This window comes from Lynx canadensis, chromosome A1 (genome assembly GCF_007474595.2).
Source record: "Lynx canadensis isolate LIC74 chromosome A1, mLynCan4.pri.v2, whole genome shotgun sequence".
Classification (NCBI taxonomy): domain Eukaryota; kingdom Metazoa; phylum Chordata; class Mammalia; order Carnivora; family Felidae; genus Lynx; species Lynx canadensis.
The window spans coordinates 19,198,178-19,218,270 of NC_044303.2; the positions used below are offsets into that span (position 1 = coordinate 19,198,178).

General features: G+C 43.4%; 1 protein-coding gene across 4 annotated transcripts in view; it reads left to right on the forward strand.

Moving 5' to 3' along the window:
- Nucleotides 1-2,458: 2,458 nt before the first annotated feature.
- The window catches only part of NEK5 (NIMA related kinase 5), a 60,096-nt gene continuing 42,461 nt past the window's right edge, over nucleotides 2,459-20,093 (forward strand). Inside the window, exons 1-4 of one of the 4 annotated variants that reach the window (XM_030309754.2) lie at nucleotides 2,459-2,556; nucleotides 4,069-4,207; nucleotides 12,334-12,430; nucleotides 19,426-19,523. In XM_030309754.2, the coding sequence (XP_030165614.1) occupies nucleotides 4,091-4,207; nucleotides 12,334-12,430; nucleotides 19,426-19,523 (312 nt within the window). In that variant the 5' untranslated portion in view covers nucleotides 2,459-2,556; nucleotides 4,069-4,090. Of the gene's footprint in view, nucleotides 2,557-2,813; nucleotides 2,869-3,605; nucleotides 3,960-4,068; nucleotides 4,208-12,333; nucleotides 12,431-19,243; nucleotides 19,400-19,425; nucleotides 19,524-20,093 lie in introns of those variants that run through there. The other 3 variants (XM_030309772.2, XM_030309763.2, XM_030309799.2) reach the window with 3 other exon arrangements.

Below are 20,093 nucleotides of genomic sequence, written 5' to 3' on the forward strand. Positions count from 1 at the left end.
TTTTGCTTAAACTGTTCCAGCTTTGGCCATTGGGAGTTTTTCAGGTTACCTCTATGTTCTTTTGACATGCCCTCATTCTTTTGTGTTTTGGGAACACTTCCTGGTACTTTCTGGTACTACAAGAAGACGGTCTAGGCTCATCTTGAAGCGTCTCTGTCCCGGCTTCAGAATTAGCCATGTCTCCGAGGAACCTTGGTTCCTGTCATGGTTTCAAAACCAGGATCGGGGTGCTGGGTGTGCTTGTTGCTACTGAAGTGTCACTGCTCCTAGGCCCTCTCAGCAGTCAGAGCTAGGAAATCCATCTGTGTTTACTGTCCTGTGCACATGCACACAACTATAGTCGTTCTGTATCTCTCCATCTGTATGTGTATTAAGCTAAGGGTGAGTTCATACTGATGTCCTTGAGTCTGATTTAGTACCAAAGGTTCACCCTGGCCTTTCCCCTTGCTCTCTGATAGTGAGAAGCCTGGCCCGAACCATCCACTATCCACTTAACTGCTCAACCCCAGGATACAGATGTAAAGCAGTTTCCAAATAATTAGCCCATGCTCCCATGAGAAACAAATTTCCCAACTAGAGTACAGCATTTATGTGTTGTTCCTAGTGCTTTTAACCTTAGAGTTCCAGTTAAAACACCCATTTCCCAGAGTTACTTAGGTTAGCTCCTTTTTAGCCGCTCTCTTGAAGACTTTTCAAGAATTAAGGTAGGCGGGGGTCACTTTAAGGATAGTTCCAGATACTCAGCTTCCATAAATAACAGTATTCGGTACCTCTTAGTCATCTCAAATTTTAGCATTGCCCCAGGGTGCAAATATTTCCAAACCACCAAACAAAGGGAACTTGGATTTATGTATAGTTATTCAGAGACTGAGTCTTGATTAGATGACAAATCCTTTCAAAAGTCAGATGGTTTGCAGAGTTTGCTTTTATTATTTAAAAAAAAATTTTTTTAGGGGCGCCTGGGTGGCGCAGTCGGTTAAGCGTCCGACTTCAGCCAGGTCACGATCTCGCGGTCCGTGAGTTCGAGCCCCGCGTCAGGCTCTGGGCTGATGGCTCAGAGCCTGGAGCCTGCTTCCGATTCTGTGTCTCCCTCTCTCTCTGCCCCTCCCCCGTTCATGCTCTGTCTCTCTCTGTCCCAAAAATAAATAAAAAACGTTGAAAAAAAATAAAATAAAAAATTTTTTTTATTTTTGGGAGAGAGCAGGGGAGGGGCAAAGAGAGGGGGACAGAGGATCTGAAGTGGGCTGTGTGCTGATAGCAATCATCCCTGTGTGGGGCCTGAACTCATTAACTATGAGATCATGACCTGAGCCAAAGTCTGGACACTAACCGACTGAGCCACCCAGGTGCCCCAACAGAGTTTTGCTTTTGAGGTACACTTTTAACAAAACTTCGTATTATTTATTTAAATGAATGAGATTTCTTAATACTTACAGCTGGGAGGAAGGAAGGAAGGAAGGAAAGAAGAAAGGAAAGAAAAAAGGACAGAGGGAAAGAAAAAAGGAAGGAAGGGAGGGATGAAAGAAAAGCAAGAGAATCATTGTTGAACCTTGTCGATTCTAGCAAAAAGTTAGCACTCATCTGTGGATACTAATTGGGAGGAAGAGAAAAATCCATTGACATCTTTAAGAGATGAATTTCCATAACAAATTTAATGTTTAATGATTATTTATCAGTGTGATTCATTTTATTTTTACCAGTTATATACTACTAGTAATGTTAATAATTCAATAAAAAAATAAAAGCCTATGGTCAGGAAATGTAAATTTCCATTTATATGATAAGGTGATCAATATAACTTTGAAGCAGGAAAACATTACCTATGGGGATATGAGTTTAAGGAGAGAAAGAAATGATGTACACTTTGTGATTCTCAAAAGAAGCTTACTTAAAAAAAGAGAATGATTGTTGGTTTCAAATTGCTGTAGTTTTTAGATTCCTTTGGATATGTCTTACTTGTGTCAATATTTATAATTGCTGGAAATTACATCCTTTTCAACTACTTAGACAGGTAATGAAACGTTTTAGACAGCAGCTTGGTGTGCAATTGGGAGTGGGGAATGGGGAGGAGGAGGAGGGGGCCTGTTTGCAGGCCTCAGGGCGGCATCCAGTTTTGTAAAGGAACCCCCATGGAGGCCGCCAGCTGTAGACAAAACAGTCTCCATCTCTCCACAGTATTTGAGACCTTGCACAAAAAACTCTCCTTGTCTCAATTTAGCTGATTCTTAAAACTGGGAGACCACAACCTTGCTGGGTTGTTGCAAACAGAAATAAATATCAAAAACCGCAAACCATCTGGTACGCAAGAAAGAGGCGCGGTGTGCTTGTGTGCTGGGATAGGCACTGGAGTCCCGACCTACGACAAAGTAACTCCAAACTCCCGGGCCCTGGACCCAACTTCTGGGTGGACTGCGTAGACCCCTCCTCTCGCAGCTTGCTCCCGGAGCCCCGCCTGTGTTTTCCCGGGTGGCTCCGCCCCGGCGGTCCGGAAGCGGGGCGGTCCGGGGACCCAGATTCCCCCGGGACGCTTCCCAACCTGCGGAATCGGCTGAACAGGTATGCTGCGGGCGGGACGCCCCGGATCCTAATCCCGAGCTGTCCCCGGAGCTCCGGGAGCCGCGGGGAAAGGGACGAGCCCCTGCGGGGTCGATAGGGTCTGCAGGGGAGCCGTCCGAAGTCCTGGGCCCGCGTCAGTCTCCGTGGCAACGTGCGACACGCCGCGCTCCCGCCGGCGCGCAAACTCGGCTCAAGCTCGGCCGCCCACCCGGCGGCCGCCTCCCGGGGTGCCTCTAAGGGAGAAGGCTTGTCCCGAGAGCTGGGGGCTTCCACCCACTGGTGCTGTCTGGGCGGTGGGTCGCCGTCTCTCAGGTACGGGGCTGGTGCCCTCGAGTTCCGATTCCCCAGCCACCTTCCTCAAAACCCGATCCTCGGGTGTCTCAGGCCTCCCCTGGCAGCGGAGCTGGTTCCCAGCCCCATGCCACCCACGCAGTTGGCCCCCTTCCTACCCTGACACAAATTATCGAAAACATAACCTGCGTGCTCACGCAAGTTTTAAAAGTGGGCATGATGCCCTAATTGCAGTATAAAGAGGAAACGCAAGCGAACCGTTTACAACAAAGTCTGCATTTCAGTCTGCAAATGCTTGGTTAGTCCACACTTGAAGACGTCGTGAAGTAGCCAAGTGCCCGCACCTGGGCAGGGAGGCACCTGACGGTGACTGCCGCCCGCTATTAGGTTTCGGCTACCAGGAGGAGCGCGGCCAGCGGGGGCGTGATTTTCCCCACCGGGGCACGGTTCTTGGTAATTTTCGAAACAAAAAGTGCAGTCAAGCCTTGATTTACACGCAGTTGCATTCCTCGAAAATTCAGTGTTTGTTAAAACTGCAAAAGAAAAAAAAATCTGTATTTACATGTAAAATGGAATTTGGTTCTAGCCGCAGGTAATTATAACCGGATTTTTCCACGCACCTGAATGTGTGTGGGGATTTGCTAAGGTTGTAAGGCCGCAGGATAATCCTTTAACTTCAGGACTGTTCCTCGCATCGCAGGACGTTAGTATCTGAGGCCCAAGCCACTTCTAAATGCCAGAGTGCTTCTCCAACTCTGCCGAGAACAGGAAAACATCCACAAATTCCCAAGATGTCCCCTAGGGGGCAGCACGTCCCCGGTGAGAAGGGCCGAACTGTAAAACTGCGCGAGCCTTGAAGACATTCCTGCTTTATAGAGATTCCAAGACCCGAGGTGGTGTATCTTTGATTCTCAGAACAATCTTGCACATATGGGAATTGTTATTTCCATTTTAGGAATTGGGAAAGTGAAGTTTTCAGAGATTAAGTGACTTCCCCAAGATCACAACACCACACTGTATCAATGCTGAGTCTGACCTGAGATTCCAAAAAGCAGTTTCACTTTGGTTGTCTCCTGTGGCCACAAGGAAAGTTATTTGACTGTCTCGGTGAGGTTGGTAGGAAATTTTTAGCAAAATGAGTTCTTTTACGTTGTAGTGATCAATTTTGTGACTTTATGTTTATGAACAGTGTGTGATAAAATTTCATCGCTCTGGTTTCAGGAGCCACCGTGCATTCGAGACCATGGATAAATATGATGTGATTAAGGCCATTGGGGAAGGTGCCTTCGGGAAAGCTTTCTTGGCTAAAAGGACATCGGATAGCAAGCACTGTGTTATAAAGGAGATCGATTTTGCAAAGGTAAAGTGAAGAAGTTCACATTCCTGTTCATTTTCAGTATCACATTCAACTGGCTTTTAATTAGGTATGAAAAGGAAACACATTTTTTTTTTTTTGCTTGTTTGTTTTCATAGTATGAACTTTAAGCCTCAGTTAACTGGTTTACTCAAACTCCTAAGTCCGTGGTCCAAACAGCAACCAATGATTTTATTAGAAAAAGGAAAGGAGAGGAGAGGAGTGGGGAGGGGAGGGAAAAAGAGGAAAAGAAAAATAAGATTAGAGCATCTGGCTCCTGTGGCACTTGAGGGTGGCCTGCAAGGCCTGTGAGATTTCTTCTGCTCTATTGCTTGACTTTTCTGTTTGGCCACAGGGTGGTCCTCTTCCTCTGGCTGTATCTCCATCATCGGGTCCCCTCCACAAAGACTCTTTCCCTAAACGTGCCAACTGAGGTAGCAACACACCCTCAATCGCTCCGTATTACACTGCCCCATTTTCTGAATGGCATTTATTTTTTTATTTTTTTATTAAAAAAAAATTTTTTTAATGTTTATTTATTTTTGAGACAGAGAGAGACAGAGCATGAATGGCGGAGGGTCAGAGAGAGAGGGAGACACAGAACCCAAAGCAGGCTCCAGGCTCTGAGCTGTCAGCACAGAGCCCGACGCGGGGCTCGAACTCACGGACAGCGAGATCATGACCTGAGCCGAAGTGGGACGCTCAACCGACTGAGCCACCCAGGCACCCCTGAATGGCATTTATAATCAGGAATTACTTTGCTCACTTATTTCTTCATGCGTTTATTGTCTGTCTCCTTCAGCATGTAGGACAGTGCCTGGCACATGATAGGCGCTCAAAAACATTTATTGAATGCATTGAATGAATGGAGGAAAACAATGTACTTTTGTTAGCTTAACAATTTTGGAGACTAATGGAATATATTTCATTGAAAAGGAATCATTTTTGTGGAATTCCTCTCAGCATTTGTGTCACCCTCTCTAGTGATGTGTGCATTTCAAATGTTGGGACAACAATGCCCATCGCATGCTAGAATTAATTTTAAGGCAAGTGTTGTTGGTTGTCTTCTGGAGGATTTATGATTGAGGGTAGCAGAAGACCTTCCATACAAAATGTCTGCAAAATGGGGCTTCTGGTTGGCTCAGTTGCTCAATCGGTAAAGCATGTGACTATTATAAGTTCGAGCCCCACGTTGGGTGTAGAGATTACTTAAAAATAAAATCTTAAAAAAAAAAACAAAAGCAAAATCCCCAGATGTGTGCAAAATGGACTTCATAAGTTGCACAGTGTGAGCGTACTTAATGCCACTGAATTGCTCATTTAAAATGGTATATATGTTCTATATACTTTACCACAATTCTTAAAAGTTGCAAAGAAAAAAGGACTTCCCAAACTTACGTGAAAGCTCAGATGTAAGTTTGCTGTATAAAACTCAGGGGCGCCTGAGTGGCTCAGTCAGTTAAGCATCTGACTTCGGCTCAGGTCATGATCTCACAGTTAGTGGGTTCGAGCCCTGCGTCGGGCTCTGTGTTTACAGTGTGGAGCCTGCTTGGGATTCTCTCCCCCTCTCTCTGCCTCTCCTTGACTCATGCTTTCTCTCTCTCTCTCTCAAAATAAATAAACAAACAAAAGAAAGAAAGCTCTGGTGTAGATGGTTAGCCTCAGGGAGAATGCTTTATTTACCAATATAAGTCCCTTTTCATGGCTCCGGTGGCATACTTCTACAAGTGTCCTATTATTCTAGAGGCCTGTCAGAGTTTCCTTCTGCAACATTGTTCTGCTCACACTCTCGTTTATCTGACTGCTCTTTCTCAGGCCTCCCTGTTTCCTCATCCTCTATCTGTCCCAACCATCTGTTCTTTGCTGACACTCTTCTCTTTCCCTGGGCCATCGCCTCACTGCAGACCTCACCAGGTTGCAGGCCACACTTACAACTCTCTCTCCAATGCTGATACCTTCCAGCACCCTGGTTCTGCATTTCATCTGCTCTGTGCCACACTGTGCTCATGACATTAGTGTCCTTGTGATACCGAGGCTCAAGACTGAGGAGTCATCTCTGAGTTTTTTCTCTCTCCACATCCAATTACTTGCTAAATACCGTTGGCTCTTTCTCTCCCTCGAGTTTGTCTTACCCCTTTCACCAATTCCCTGGGTTACCCAGTAGCTTTGTCACGGCTCCAGCAACATTTTGATAATGCTCCAGTCATGTCCACAGACCTTCCCATAGACAGAAGTCATAAAGGAAAAGATGGCTAGATGCATTGTCATCTTTGACTGCGTAAAAACATCAAACTTCTGTATGACAAAACCCACCACGAATAAATTCAAAGTTGACAGAATGCCAAAAATATTTGCCAAGTATTGACCTAACGGTGCTAGCCTTTTGTAAATGAATAAAAAGAAAAAAACCCATAACTGAAGAAGTAATCATACTTACTCCTTAGTAAACTAAGAAATAGAAGTCAAACAATTTCACTCTTTGCGTATACGTTTGGGAAGGATTAGAAGGAATTTGAAAGTGGAGGAAGTGGGCACTGTCTCCCTCTACTGGGAGGAAGGTAAATTGGTATCACAATGAAGAGAACTCTGTGTATCAAAGCCTTGGAAGGATCCATGCTGTGTTTGTATTATAGGTCCGCAATATGTTGTGATGATGAAAACAAAATCAGGCCACCAGCACTTGTGTGTATGTGTGTGTGTGTGCGTATGTACTGTTAATGTTACACACACACACTAACTGATTATTGCTGAGTGATGGGATTTCACCCCCACCATTCCTTTCTGCAGTGTCAGAATTTTAAAATTTTTTTAACGTTTATTTGTTTTTGAGAGGGGAGGGGCATGCATGGGGGAGGGGCAGAGAGAGAGAGGGAGACACAGAATCCGAAACAGGCTCCAGGCTCTGAGCTGTCAGCATAGAGCCCAACACAGGGCTCGAACTTGGTTGGGAACAGGGAGATCATGACCTAGGCTGAAGTCAGATGCTCAACCGACTGAGCCACCCAGGTGCCCCATGAATTGTATTATTTGTATAAGCAGGAAAGCTGTCTTCATTTTGAATTTTTTTAATGTTATTTATTTTTGAGAGGGAGAGAGAGAGACAGAGTATGAGCAGGGGAGGGGCAGAGAGGAAGACGAAGACACAGAATCTGAATCAGGCTTCAGGCTCTGAGCTCTCAGCATAGAACCCGGCATGGGGCTCAAACTCACAGGCCATGAGATCATGACCTAAGCCAAAGTCGGTTGCTTAACCTACTGAGCCACCTGGGCGTCCCTTCAAAAAGGAAAGGAAAAAAGTATACATCCTAGGATCTAGTACATCTGCTTCTGGGGGTTTATTCAAAGGGAAATCTTCAGAGATGTACAGTTAGAAAGCAACTTAAATGTCCAACAGCTGGGGATTGGTTACATGATTTAGGAAAAACAAAGCAATTCTTAGAAATCATGTTGTAGGTGAAATATTGACATGAGAAATGTCATGGCTTCTGCTTATTGGGAAAACAGTATGTGCACAATAAGGCAATCTTTGTAAAAATACATATTATCTCTCTCTCCGTCTCAGTATTTATACACACACACATATATTCACATACGTAAAAGGAAGATGTCCTAGATTGCTATCATGTAGGTGGAATATGGGATTATACTGTACTTTTATATTCTTTCACTCTTCAGATTAGTTTTGACACTCTCGCTGATTTGTTCCCACATTCCATGTCCAGCATCCCTCCCCCGCATGCAAACCCTTTGCACCCTAGCCTCGGTGCTCACCCATGGGGCTCTTTCTTTCAAGAAAGTCTTTGCCCATCTCTAAGCATCAAGATCCCACTTGTTTAGGGCTGAGCTCTAGGAAACCTTCCAGGACCTTCCGACTCAAAATAATCTCTCTCTGTAAACTCCATAGCTTTTTATCCATCATGTTGTTATGTGCTGATTGCCTTTTACTCTGATGTGCTTTGGCTGGTTTGTGTGTGCGTCTATGCCTTCTTCCCCCTTATTAGACTGTGTTTTCTGTGCAGGCAGAATCCAGGCTTTATTCATCTTGGTATTCCACACAGCACTGGTAGGTGTTCAGTACGTTGTTATTGCATAAATAATTCAATTGATAGATACTTTCAGGCCTTCTAATTCTACTGTTAAGCTGGTACATACTTAGGGATTATAACACCATTTTAATTCTAAGTAAAGAAGAAACTATTTGGGAGGTGAACCCTCTTTAACAATGTATATCAATGCAGTTCATAGCATCTCTCCCATTCTTTAGTATACATAATAAAAAATTGACCATATTTTTCTAATACAGAACTGATTTTCTTTCATCCTTTTTCTCATGAACCACCCCGGTATCCATGCCATCACTAGGGAGAATGTTATGTTAGGCCTCATCCTTCTTGCTTTTTCGTATGTCTTTCTGTTATTAAATTTGCCTAGCAATGCCTGTGTCCCAGTATTAGCATGTATTACTTCTTTCTCCCTTTTCTACCCTAATGTAGTTTTTCATCACTTCTCAGCTAAAGAAATCTATGTTTCTTTTCACATCTCCAGTGCCTCTCCACACAGTAAACTCTAAACGCCAGAACGTGAATTGCTCATTTTCTTATAGGTACCAAAAATCTAATATTTTTTCTCTTATCATCCTACTATTACCAAGCATATTATTTTGTTTCTTTTTTTTTTTTTTTTTTTTTTTTTTTTTTTAAAGTAAGCTCTATACCCAAGGTGGGGCTTGAACTCCTGAGATCAACCCTGAGGTCAAGAGTCGCATGCTTTCTTAACTGAGCCGGCCAGCCGCATTATTCTTTTGATTCTTGCTTCCAAATATGTGTTGTATATTTTCTTGATTATAAAATAAAAATGTTCATTGTAGAAATTTTTGAAAAGAACCGAAGGGGAAATTAAGACCACTTAGAGGAAAATAAAAATCTTTTATAACCTTTCTCTTAATCACTATTAACATTATGGTGAATTTCTCTCCAGGCTATTTTAATTTTTTTTTTAGACATTATTTATCTCTAAAATGATAAAATGTGAGCTGGGGGAGACAGAAGGAAAGAGAGAATCCCAAGCAGCCTCTGAGCTGTCAGCACACAGCCTGATGCAGGGCTCAAACTCACAAACCCAGAGACCATGTCCTGAGCTGAAATCAAAAGTTGGACGCCTAACCAACTGAGCCACCCAGGCACCCCATCTCTGGGCTATTTTTTTTTTTATTTTTAAAAATGTTTTTATTTATTTTTGAGAGACATAGACAGAGCACAAGTAGGGGGATGGGGTACAGAGAGAGGGGGAGACACACAGTGCGAAGAAAGCTCCAGGTTCCAAGCTGTCAGCACAGAACCTGATGCCGGGCTCAAACCCACAAACCGTGAGCTCATGACCTGCGCCAAAATCAAGAGTCACGCGCTTATCTGAGCCACCCAGGCTCCCCTAATATGAGTCATTTTTATTAAACAGACTATGTATGTGTGTTTACCTATATGTGCATTAAATAAAAAGGTTTAGCCTGGGTGGCTCAGTCAGTTAAGTGTCTGGCTCTTGGTTTCTGCTCAGGTCATGATCTCACAGTTCATGAGTTCAAGTCCTGCATCAGGCTCTGCACTGATGTTGTGGAGCCTGCCTGGGATACTCTCTCTCTCTCTCTCTCTCTCTCTCTCTCTCTCTCTCTCTCTCCTGTGTACTCTGTCAAAATAAATAAATAAACTTAAAAAAATAAAATTAAAAGATTTATAGAAAGGTTTAGCAATTAACAGCAATTACTCCTACGGCATAAGAATTCGTGGAATGAGTGGGGTTGTGGACAAGGGGAAGTTTCATTTCCATTGTGCTCACTTCTGTCTGGCTTCAGATATTTTTTAAAATCACAAGTGTGTATTTTGATAGTAATTAAAACACTAATAATGAGAGTGCCTGCTCAGTCAGTTGAGAGTTGGGCTCTTGGTTTCGGCTCAGGTGATGATCTTGCGGTTTTGTGGGTTCAAGCCCCTCATCGGGCTCTGTGCTGACAGTGCAGAGCCTGCCTGGGATTCTCTCTCTCTCTCTTGCTCTCTCTGCCCCTCCCCCACTCGTACTGTCTCTGTCTCTCTCAAAATAAACAAAATCAACTTAAAAACTAAAATTAAAGAAATAAAAAACTAATAGTAAAACATGGTGATGAAGGTTGTCATAGGAGAATGCTGAAGCACGTTTCTGATTATTTTCTTTGGATAAATTTCTGGAAGAATTACTAAGTCAGACCCTGGAGCATTTTTAAAGTCTCTTAGTACATCTTATAACACCTCCTTTCCAGAAGAATTTTACCAGTTCATATACTTAACACCAGAAGTCTATGAGTGCCGTTTTGCTGCTGTTTGGATAACCCCGTGTACTAAAATTCTTTTTGTCTTTGACCATGTTTTTGATGAGACATGCATGATATCAAGTTTTGTTTTCATCCTTGCTCTTTTGATTATGGAGTGAGGTTGAATATTTTCTTTTCTCTTTATCAGTCATTTTTGTTTAGTTTTTGTGAGTTTCCCATTTGTGTATTTTGCCCTATTTCTATTGGCAGATTTGCCTTTCTTTTCTTGTTAATTTGCTGGGACTCCTTTATATATTGTAAATACAGAACTATTTGTCACATACATTGCCAATATTTTTACCTAACCATCAAAATGCAGTGACCTACCTGCATTTGCCTTTTGATTTTGTGTATAATGTTCTTTTGAAAAATAGCAGTTAAAGTAGTTGAGTAGCCAAGTCTATCAATCTGGTAAGAATACTTCAGTTTCTTTTTTTTTTTTTCTTATGTTTATTTATTTGGGGTGGGGAGAGAGAGAGAGAGAGAGAGAGAGAGAGCGTGGGAAAGGGGCAGAGAGAGAGGGTGAGAGAGAATCCCAAGCAGGCTTCACTCTGTCAGTGCAGAGCCCAACACGGGGCTCAAACCCATGAACCACGGGATTACCTGTGCTGAAGTCGGATGCTTAACCCACTGAGCCACCCAGGTGCCCCAGTTCCTTTTGTTTTTGAAGCTCATTTGCACCAGCTGTGCAGTTTAATTGGGGTGGAAGGAACTGAAGCTGAGAAGATTCAAAGGCCTTGCTGAAGGGCACACAGGTAGGAGGCAGTCAGGCTGGGATCGAGAACGTTAATTTTTACAAAATCCTTAAATCTCAATGAGGATGAGAAATTTGGGAACTCCCACATCAAGTGTGGGCCAGTGTCGAAGAACATGACAGAGGGAGCAGTGGAGAGGAACCGGGGACCTTCAGAGGCCAGAAGCCAGGGTGGAAATGACAGGGTGGAAATGATGGCAAAATGTTGAGAAGGAGGAAGTGGAGGTGAAAGCGAAGGGTGGCCGCTGCCGCTGACAACAACACCATCGAAAAATACTGGTCAGTAGATGATATATTGAATAGTAAGAAAGTACATCAAATCAGAAATGAAGTCACAAGAGACAGTTTTTATTTGCAAGTGAAAAATGTTGTCATCTTAACAGAATTTTACTGGTCTGATTGATGTGATATATGACCTTCTTCTTAAGATTTTATTTGATTCTTCTCAGTAGTGATTGCTGCTGGAACATTGCATTTTTATAAAGAATGTCATTGCTGCTGAAAGATAAATATTCCAATAAGTTTCCTCTAGATGCCTGAATAATTAACACAATGCCACCAATGCAACTGAACCTTTTTTTTTTTTTAATGTTTATTTATTTTTGAGATGGAAAGAGACAGAGCACAAGCAGGGGAGGGGCAGAGAGAGAGGGAGACACAGAACCTGAAGCAGGCTCCAGGCTCTGAGTGGTCAGCACTGAGCCCGACGCGGGGCTCGAACCCATGAACCGTGAGGTCATGACCTGAGCTGAAGTAGGACTCTCAACCGACTGAGCCTCTCAGGAGCCCCACAACTGAACCTTTAAGACAGCACACCTTCACCAGAAATATTTATTTTCTTGTTTACGATTGTCATAAACCATTGGTTAGATACAGATCTGCTCTAATTCTAGGGATGTCGTTTCCTGCCACTGTAGATCAGTTTCAGAAGTGGCATTAGGAGCCAGTGAAATTCTGAAGAATTTCAGATGACAGTGAGCAGAAAGCATGTTCTCGAAAGCAAATTATCTCTACAGACTATTCTCTCTTAATATACTTTAGATGCCCACCCAAGAAAAAGCAGCATCAACGAAAGAAGTAGTTCTCCTGGCAAAGATGAAGCATCCCAACATCGTAACCTTCTTCAGTTCGTTTCAAGGTTTGACTTTCTAATGTGCTTCCAGGGTTTTAATAAAGTGTAGTCACGTAGACATCTATAAGGGATACGTTCCTGGGAACCGTGCATAAATTAGGTTTCGTAAACAGACTCGTTTTCCCGTTTACTTAAATGGTCATTTGAGACATTGACTTTACTTCTTCTCTAGTGAGTTTTCGTAGACGACTTTTCCAAGTTTGCTCAAGTTTTCCTACCTGTCCTTAATTCTTACCGTCTCAAGTAGTTAATGATTGGTATGCTAATAACTCCTAGATTGTGGCCTCCAGTAATACACATGTATGTCTCACAATGCACGTTGGCTGTGAGTGGGCAGGGTCTTAAGTCTGGGGCCCAGGTGATGGAGCCACCCAGGTACGGAGCACACTGTTCTCCTGAGCCAGAGAAAAGGGCGATACACAGGGTCCACCATGCCATCTCCGTCGGAGCCCTGCTAGGATGTGGCCTGTTTCTCACGATCGTTCTGAGCTCACGGTCTTGTTGGCACAGCAGTCCTGATAACATGGTGACGAGGAGGGGATATCCTGCCTCTGAGAGTCCTTGCATGCGCTGGGGCAACAGGTGGGCTGTCCAGTCCTCTTACAGAGAGGCGGCGAACAGCCACGCACCGTGGCCAAGCAAACAGCCAAAGCAGAGGGGGAGAAGCTTTAAGGAAGCAATTCCCTTCCTGTGGATGCCTGAATACAACATCTCTTCTGCCTTCATCCACCACTTGGCTCCAGAGGTAAAAATACAAAACACAACATGAAAGGAGCGTTGGTCAAAGACCATTCACTCACTTAACAAAGTTTTATTGAGTGCCCTCGATGCCAGGCGTTGTTCTGAGGGCCAGGAATATAACAGTGAACAAAACAGGCATAAGGTCCTGTCCTCATGGGGCCTCCATTCTAGGGGGAAGAGACAGACAATAAACACATATCCTGTATGTCAGGTGTGTGTAAGGCTCACACGGTTCACCGTGGAGCATCCCCGTGCCAGCCCCCAGCACTGGGGTGGGTGCTTCAGTTCACACGTGCTGAGTAGTTAATGGAGCAGGAATGTTACCTAGATGCCTTCAAGCACCCTCAGGGGGTGTAAACATCAGTAAATAAATATACATAGCCCCTACTGTTTGAGCTTTTACACTGTGTAGGGCACTGTGTTTCTTACAATTTTTAAAATATTTATTATTTTTAAAGGGGGGAGGGCAGAGAGAGAGGGAATCCAAAGCAGAATCCAGGCTCTGAGCTGTCAGCCCAGAGCCCGACGTGGGGCTCAAACTCACAGACCGTGAGATCATGACCTGAGCCGCAGTCGGACGCTCAACGGACTGAGCCACCCAGGTGCCCCAAGAAAGGTATTTTTTTTTAATTTTTAAAAAATTTTTTATTTATTTTTGAGAGAGAGAGACAGATAGACTGTGAGCAGGGGAGGGGCAGAGAGAGAGGGAGACACAGAATCTGAAGCAGGCTCCAGGCTCTGAGCTGTCAGCACAGAGCCTGACGCGGGGCCCGAACCTACGAACCGTGAGATCATGACCTGAGCGGAAGTCGGACGCTCAACTGACTGAGCCACCCAGGTGCCCCATGTTTCTTACAAATTAAAACCTCTGCATTCAGTGTGGCCTTCTTCAACTCCTGGGTATGAACAGGGTTCTTCTGAGCTCTACTTGGGACTTGAGCAGTACATCTGAGCAGGGAGTTGGGTTATTTTGAACAACTTCTAAGGGGCAGCCACTGAATAAGTGCCCTACATTTCTATTCACCGATTCCTAACAAGCCAGAAGACAATCTTTTCCTCATTCCTCGGGTTATTGCTGTTACTTCCTCTGTCTGGCTAACGCTCACGCTCAGGCCTTCTCTGAGATCACAGTTCCCGTCAGAGCCCCCTTCCTGACCTTGCACCGCACCTCTGCACTTGCGTGTGTGTGTGTGTGTGTGTGTGTGTGTGTGTGTGTGTGTTTACAGGTATGAATTGGTGTAAGATAGTCCCTGTAAGACAGATCTATTGAATCCTTTTCTCAGCACTGGATCCTCAGCATCTAACACATAGTAGGTGCTTAATATACAATTGCTGAATGAGTACATGGACTGGACCACTTTCACAGAGTGGAATATGTCTTTATGCAAGGTAGATATTTGAGGACCGTTGACATAGATACTGTTTTAAAATCAGAGGTCATTTGCACGGCAGAAATGACCTCTACTGAGTCTGTTTATATTGTAAGCTTAAACTTTCTTATGGCAGCTTTATTTTTTGTTTTTGAAGTGTGTGTTTAGGAAAACTAGAGCAATGAGGACAATGGGTTTGCCTGCAGGTTGTTGGGACTTGAAACATGGAGCTTATCTGAAAGCCACAGAACCCTTTGTAGCCCGGGACAGCTCAGAGTCAAGATAAAGCCTTTGTTTACCCTCAACAGCTTGTCTCTGAACAGAACCATGGCTCTAGTTCAGTAAATGTTTATCTATAAAAAGTATGAAGTTTTTGTAAGTTTGAAACAACATATGAATAATAAGGCGATGTAGTGAGATTTTTCCTGAAGCTAAGTTAATTCCATTTAAATTCTTTCAGTAAATATTTATCGAGTGCCTGTTATATGCTAGGCATGTTTTAAGTTTTAGGGATCATCGGTGAACAAAATTGGCCAGTGTCCCCCACACTGTTGTTTACACACTGTTGCTGTGTAACAGAACAAGTGACCACAAATTCAGTGGCCTGAACCAACACCCATTTATCTTTTCCTAACCTCTCTAGATCACAGGTCTGGGTTTGGTTCTCTGGATTCTCCGCTCAGGGTCTCTCTCTCCACTGGGTCTGCTGTCTCATTGGAGGCTCAGCATTCTCTTTCATGCTTATTCACGGTGCTGGCAGAATTCATCTACTTCACTGGGGTGGGTATGGGCTTCCAGAGGCCAGCTGCCCTTTTGTAGGCCTTCTCTCCCTTGGAATCTCTCACTTCCTCTGTCTCTGACCTCTAGACTTAGATTTGGATGGATGCTGTGTTTAGGTCAAGCCCACCGGTAAAATCTCCTTTTCTATTAACTCAAAGTCAACTGACTTCAGTTATATCAGCAAGATCCCCTTCGCTGTATGACATGACATAACCATGGGAGTGATAGCCCATCGTATTTACAGGTTGTACCCTCACTCTGGGGGAGGGAGTCCACAAGGTGTGTGCACTGGGGCCATCTTAGAATTCTGCCTGCTATCGACTGTGGAGTTTTGTAGGCCCAGGGGAAAGGGTGGGGAGGGTTGGACAATAAATGTTAACTTAATTAATAAGCACATTGTGTCGTATACTAGAAGGTGATAAGTGCTGTGGCAAAAGAAAATAGGGTGAGGCAGGAGTGAGGAAACAAGTTAGAATAGGGCAGTCATTTGAGCAAAGACTTGAAGAGCCATGCTAAACTCTGGGGAAGAGTTTCCTAGGACAGGGCAACAGCCACTGCAAAGGCAGGAGGCAAGAGCAGGCCTGATGGGTTAAAGGATTGGCCAGGAGGCTTTGGGGAGAGGCAATCTGCTATGGGCCCTGAGCATCTCACATGCGCTTGCTGGGTGTGCCAGGAACGCAGAGCCCTGACCGCTGTCTACCCAGCTACATATTGTGTTTGTAGTGAGCGACACTGACGGATGAGACATTTCCCCCAAGGTAGAGCTGGCTTGTTCACTGCTCACTAAAATGCCGCAGATTCCTCAAGGTCAGTGTTCCTTTCCTGTAACATGGCCCACTGCAGTGCATGTGCTTGTCTAGGCTCACATGTTGTACCTCCGTGGAGTTTGGGGGACACAGAGAACGAGCACTCACGTGAAGCTCTGACTCCTGCTTTTGCCGAGAGTAATAAAGTCCTTTGCCTCTGGCCCAGGAGTCGCATGTCCCGGCATCCGTGAAATAGTCACAGGCTTGTAAATAGTACAGAATCTCATACCTGGCACGGAGCCCACTGGGAAGTCAGTGTGAGTAGAGTACAATGAGCAAGGGAGAATAGCAGGAGGTATTTTTATTCTTTAGGCCGATTCTGTGTCCCTCCTTGATGTGGGGTGCTAAAATGCTTTTATTTATGGAATGATGGTGGTAATGGATGATATTTCATCAAATCTAGAGGCCATTAGTTACAAGATACACCATTCTGTGCTAATTACAAGAAACAATACTGTCAATTAGACTATAACACAGTGCTTTTTTATCACTATTTTGTATTTAATGTGTACTAAAAGAGCCTTTTTAGACTTATTTACTTTCTATTACTCTTGTGCATACATAAAAAGGCAACTATAAGCAAATTAAATTGGTTAAGGTGTAAAAGTTATGCAGGCGGCATAATAACACCAAGACTGCTGGGCCCCCAGCAACCGATTAGAAGATGCCAATGTCTGTAAGATGCAATCCTAACTTTTTAAAAGTGCAGTTTAGAATGAATTAATTACAGCCGTTGTTTTTTAAGTGTTGGAATTTGACAACAGAAAAGTTGCTTAATGTCAGTCCCTACTATTAGTGTCCCTAAATAGTTTTGAAAGGTCAATGACCCATGAGCTCTATAGTTCCAGAAGTTGCTGCCCTACAGTATGTCTTGTACTTCCTTTTTAGAGGAACCTTTTCCTCTTCTCTGCATTTTCAAACATTCTTTAAGACTAAATACAGTCTTAATGTTTGCAGAAAGGGACCTCTGTCACCTCTGCTCTGAGCACCTCCGAACGCTTGCTCACGTGGCGTATAATCTGCTGTATTATCGTGCCAGTGTATTGCATTCTTTATTTCCATCAATGGGATTGGAGGCCGTGAGAACAAAATCCTTTCTCATACCTCTTCCCCCTCCTACCGTGCTTATTCTTCTTAAACAGATGGAAAATTTGAGAACATAAATGATATTTCCAGACAGTTCTAACCCCATTTAAATATGAAATTAACAGTAGCTAGTGGGGAGGCAATGGATATTTAGAGCCAAATGATGCTCATTGACCCAAATAGTTTTTTTTAAGATGGCTCAGCCATGATTACTTCTGAACCAGCCAATTAATTTCTTTCACGGAAAGCCAGTGTAAGGCTGAGTGAATTGTAGGTTGGTGGAAAGTGAGTAAAATGGAACCCTTTGTCCTTAGCTTTGCTGACTTTGTTCCGTGGTTTTGAGATTGTCATCCCTTCATCACTATGGCAGCCCTTTCAATGACTCAGCTATGAGAAACAGTAGCTCTCCTAAAAGTAATATGTTCCTGAAAATAACTGATCCCTAGGTGATTAGGGTGTGTCAGGAAATACCTTCTTAAGACCCTCGTAGACTCCCCAAGTCTGTCCTCCCTCGACTGGCTCTTGTCCCCTTTTCCCTCCAGGGCACAGACTCTCACTTAGCTCTTCTCACGTGTACTCACTGATTTGCCATCCACGCCTTGTGCAGGAAGGATGGCTTATTTACCTTTTATTCCCAGCACCGCATTCCTTGGCATGTCCTCGGTAAAAGTCTGTGGATGAATGAATGGACCTGTCCCATTTGAGGAGGGAGGTGGACATTGAAGTGTTATGTGAAAGGAGCACTGAGTTTGTGAATTAGGTGCAACCACAACCGAGGGCAGATGCTGTCAGGATGCTCGCGGCCACTTTAAAGTTGGTTTAAGCTACTTGGAAGAGAGAGGTAGCAAATGGTAGCTGTTTGGCAAGAGATTCTGGCATTTAGTGGATGTTCAGTCACTACAGGGCAAAACACTAGGGAGATTCACCCCTGATTTTGTGCCATGTTTCTGTGTTCCTTGCATGTGTTTATGAAACCACTTACCCAAACTTGATTAAGCCCCTTCCATGTGCCTTCTACTGTGCTAGGTGCAGGGAATACAGAAGAGCAGAGTGTGGGCTCTGTCTGCAGGGAACCCACAAAATAGCAGGAGACGTGAATAACTGAGTAGGAGCTGTTTCCTAACAGGAGCCCCATTGGCAGCTGGCTGGTTAAGGGGAAAGGCTGGTTAAGCAGGAAATCATACAAACGTGTTTAATTTTCATCTATAAATGCACAATACTTGCCAAACTTTTGACATAAGACCGAGGCCTCATCTTTGATTATGTGTTCATTGCATAGAGTTCTGAATATTCTTACGTAGGCGACTCTCCTCCATTTCTTTTTAGAGCTTTTTAAAGCTTTCTTTTTAAAGCTCCAATCTTTTTAAAGCTTTCTTGGTTATTTTCCACTTGTCTTATCCAACGTTTAGGTCGATGGCATTTTTTTTTTTAAAGCTACTCGCTTTTATTGAGTTCTCCACAGTGTTCAACATAGGTTTTGTAGAAATAATCACATCTGTCTTTTTCCATTCGTATTTCATCAGTTCGTGCAATAATTGTAATAACAAGTATAATTGGCCTAAGCAGATTTGGGAATGCACACGATGATCTTGGTGAGAATTAGTGGGAACAGAGGTAGCTGAGCAGGCTAGAGAGGCCAGTAGCCACGAGTGGAAACCCTGAGTGGGCAGCAGGAATGGAGAATGCCCATTACTCTAGAAAGTAGGTCAGGCAGGGGTCAATTGAGAAGAGTGCGTATTGTTCTCAACAACATAGCTGAGTAAGTGCCATATAAATAAAAGGTTATACTCAAGTTCAAAGGTCTATTAATTCTTCCTGGGGTTTTGGTTAAGATTCCCGGCTGCTATTTTACAGCAGATTTCTCACGTCTTGCAGGAATGTGTTAATAACAATTGTTAACATTTATGGAACTCTCTTTATATGCGGGCATTGTTCTAAGCATCTGACATGGATTAACTTGTTTAACCTTTATGACAGTCCTGAGAGGAGTTTCTATATTACTATCTCCACCTTACAGATGAGATAATGATGCACAGAGAAATTTAAATAACTTGCCCGGAGTCACAGAGCTAAGAAATGTTAAGTGGTGAAGTGGGATGAGAACCCAGTCCATCATGATTCTACAGCCAGAGTTTTTACCAATTGTATACTGCATTTTTCTGTTATATTCTCCATCTTCGGGAACATGAAAGGTAATGAATGATGCCTTTTCTTACAGAGAACAATAGGCTGTTTATTGTGATGGAGTATTGTGACGGAGGGGATCTCATGAAAAGGATCCATAGACAACGGGGAGTGTTATTTAGCGAAGATCAGGTAAAAACACCTCCATTTTGCCTTTTAATTTGTATGAGGGGCAATTAGATTTATAGTGCTGTAAGTAATAGGCCATATTTATATACAGCATGATTGCTGGTAGAGAAAATTTAAATCATAAAACTGTGTATCAATATTCTTGATAGATTTAGTCCAGAGCATGTTTGCAATTGAACTGAAATTGAATCTCTTTTTGAGAGTGAACGTTGAGAAACGATAGTGTATTTTTGGACAATCTCATGTAGGATGCCCTTGAGATAAATCTTCCTGGCTAAAAAAAATGTGAATGTGGATGTTCCTCAGCCATTTCAAATGTGACATATTTATAGCTTTACTCTTCTTCCTTTTACCATTTAGTATGCTGTTTTAAAATAGCTATCCCACTTTGCTAGGGAGCATGGAAGGCCTTCGTGGCAATTGGCTATTTAGTTTCATTGATTATGAAGAAAGAGGAGAGAAAAGGTGAAGAATAATGGCCTCAATTCCCATTCCCTCTTTGCACAAACACATTTTTCTTCCATACTCGGAGCTTTCTCTGGAACCCTCCTGGGAGTTGTACTCATGAAGGAG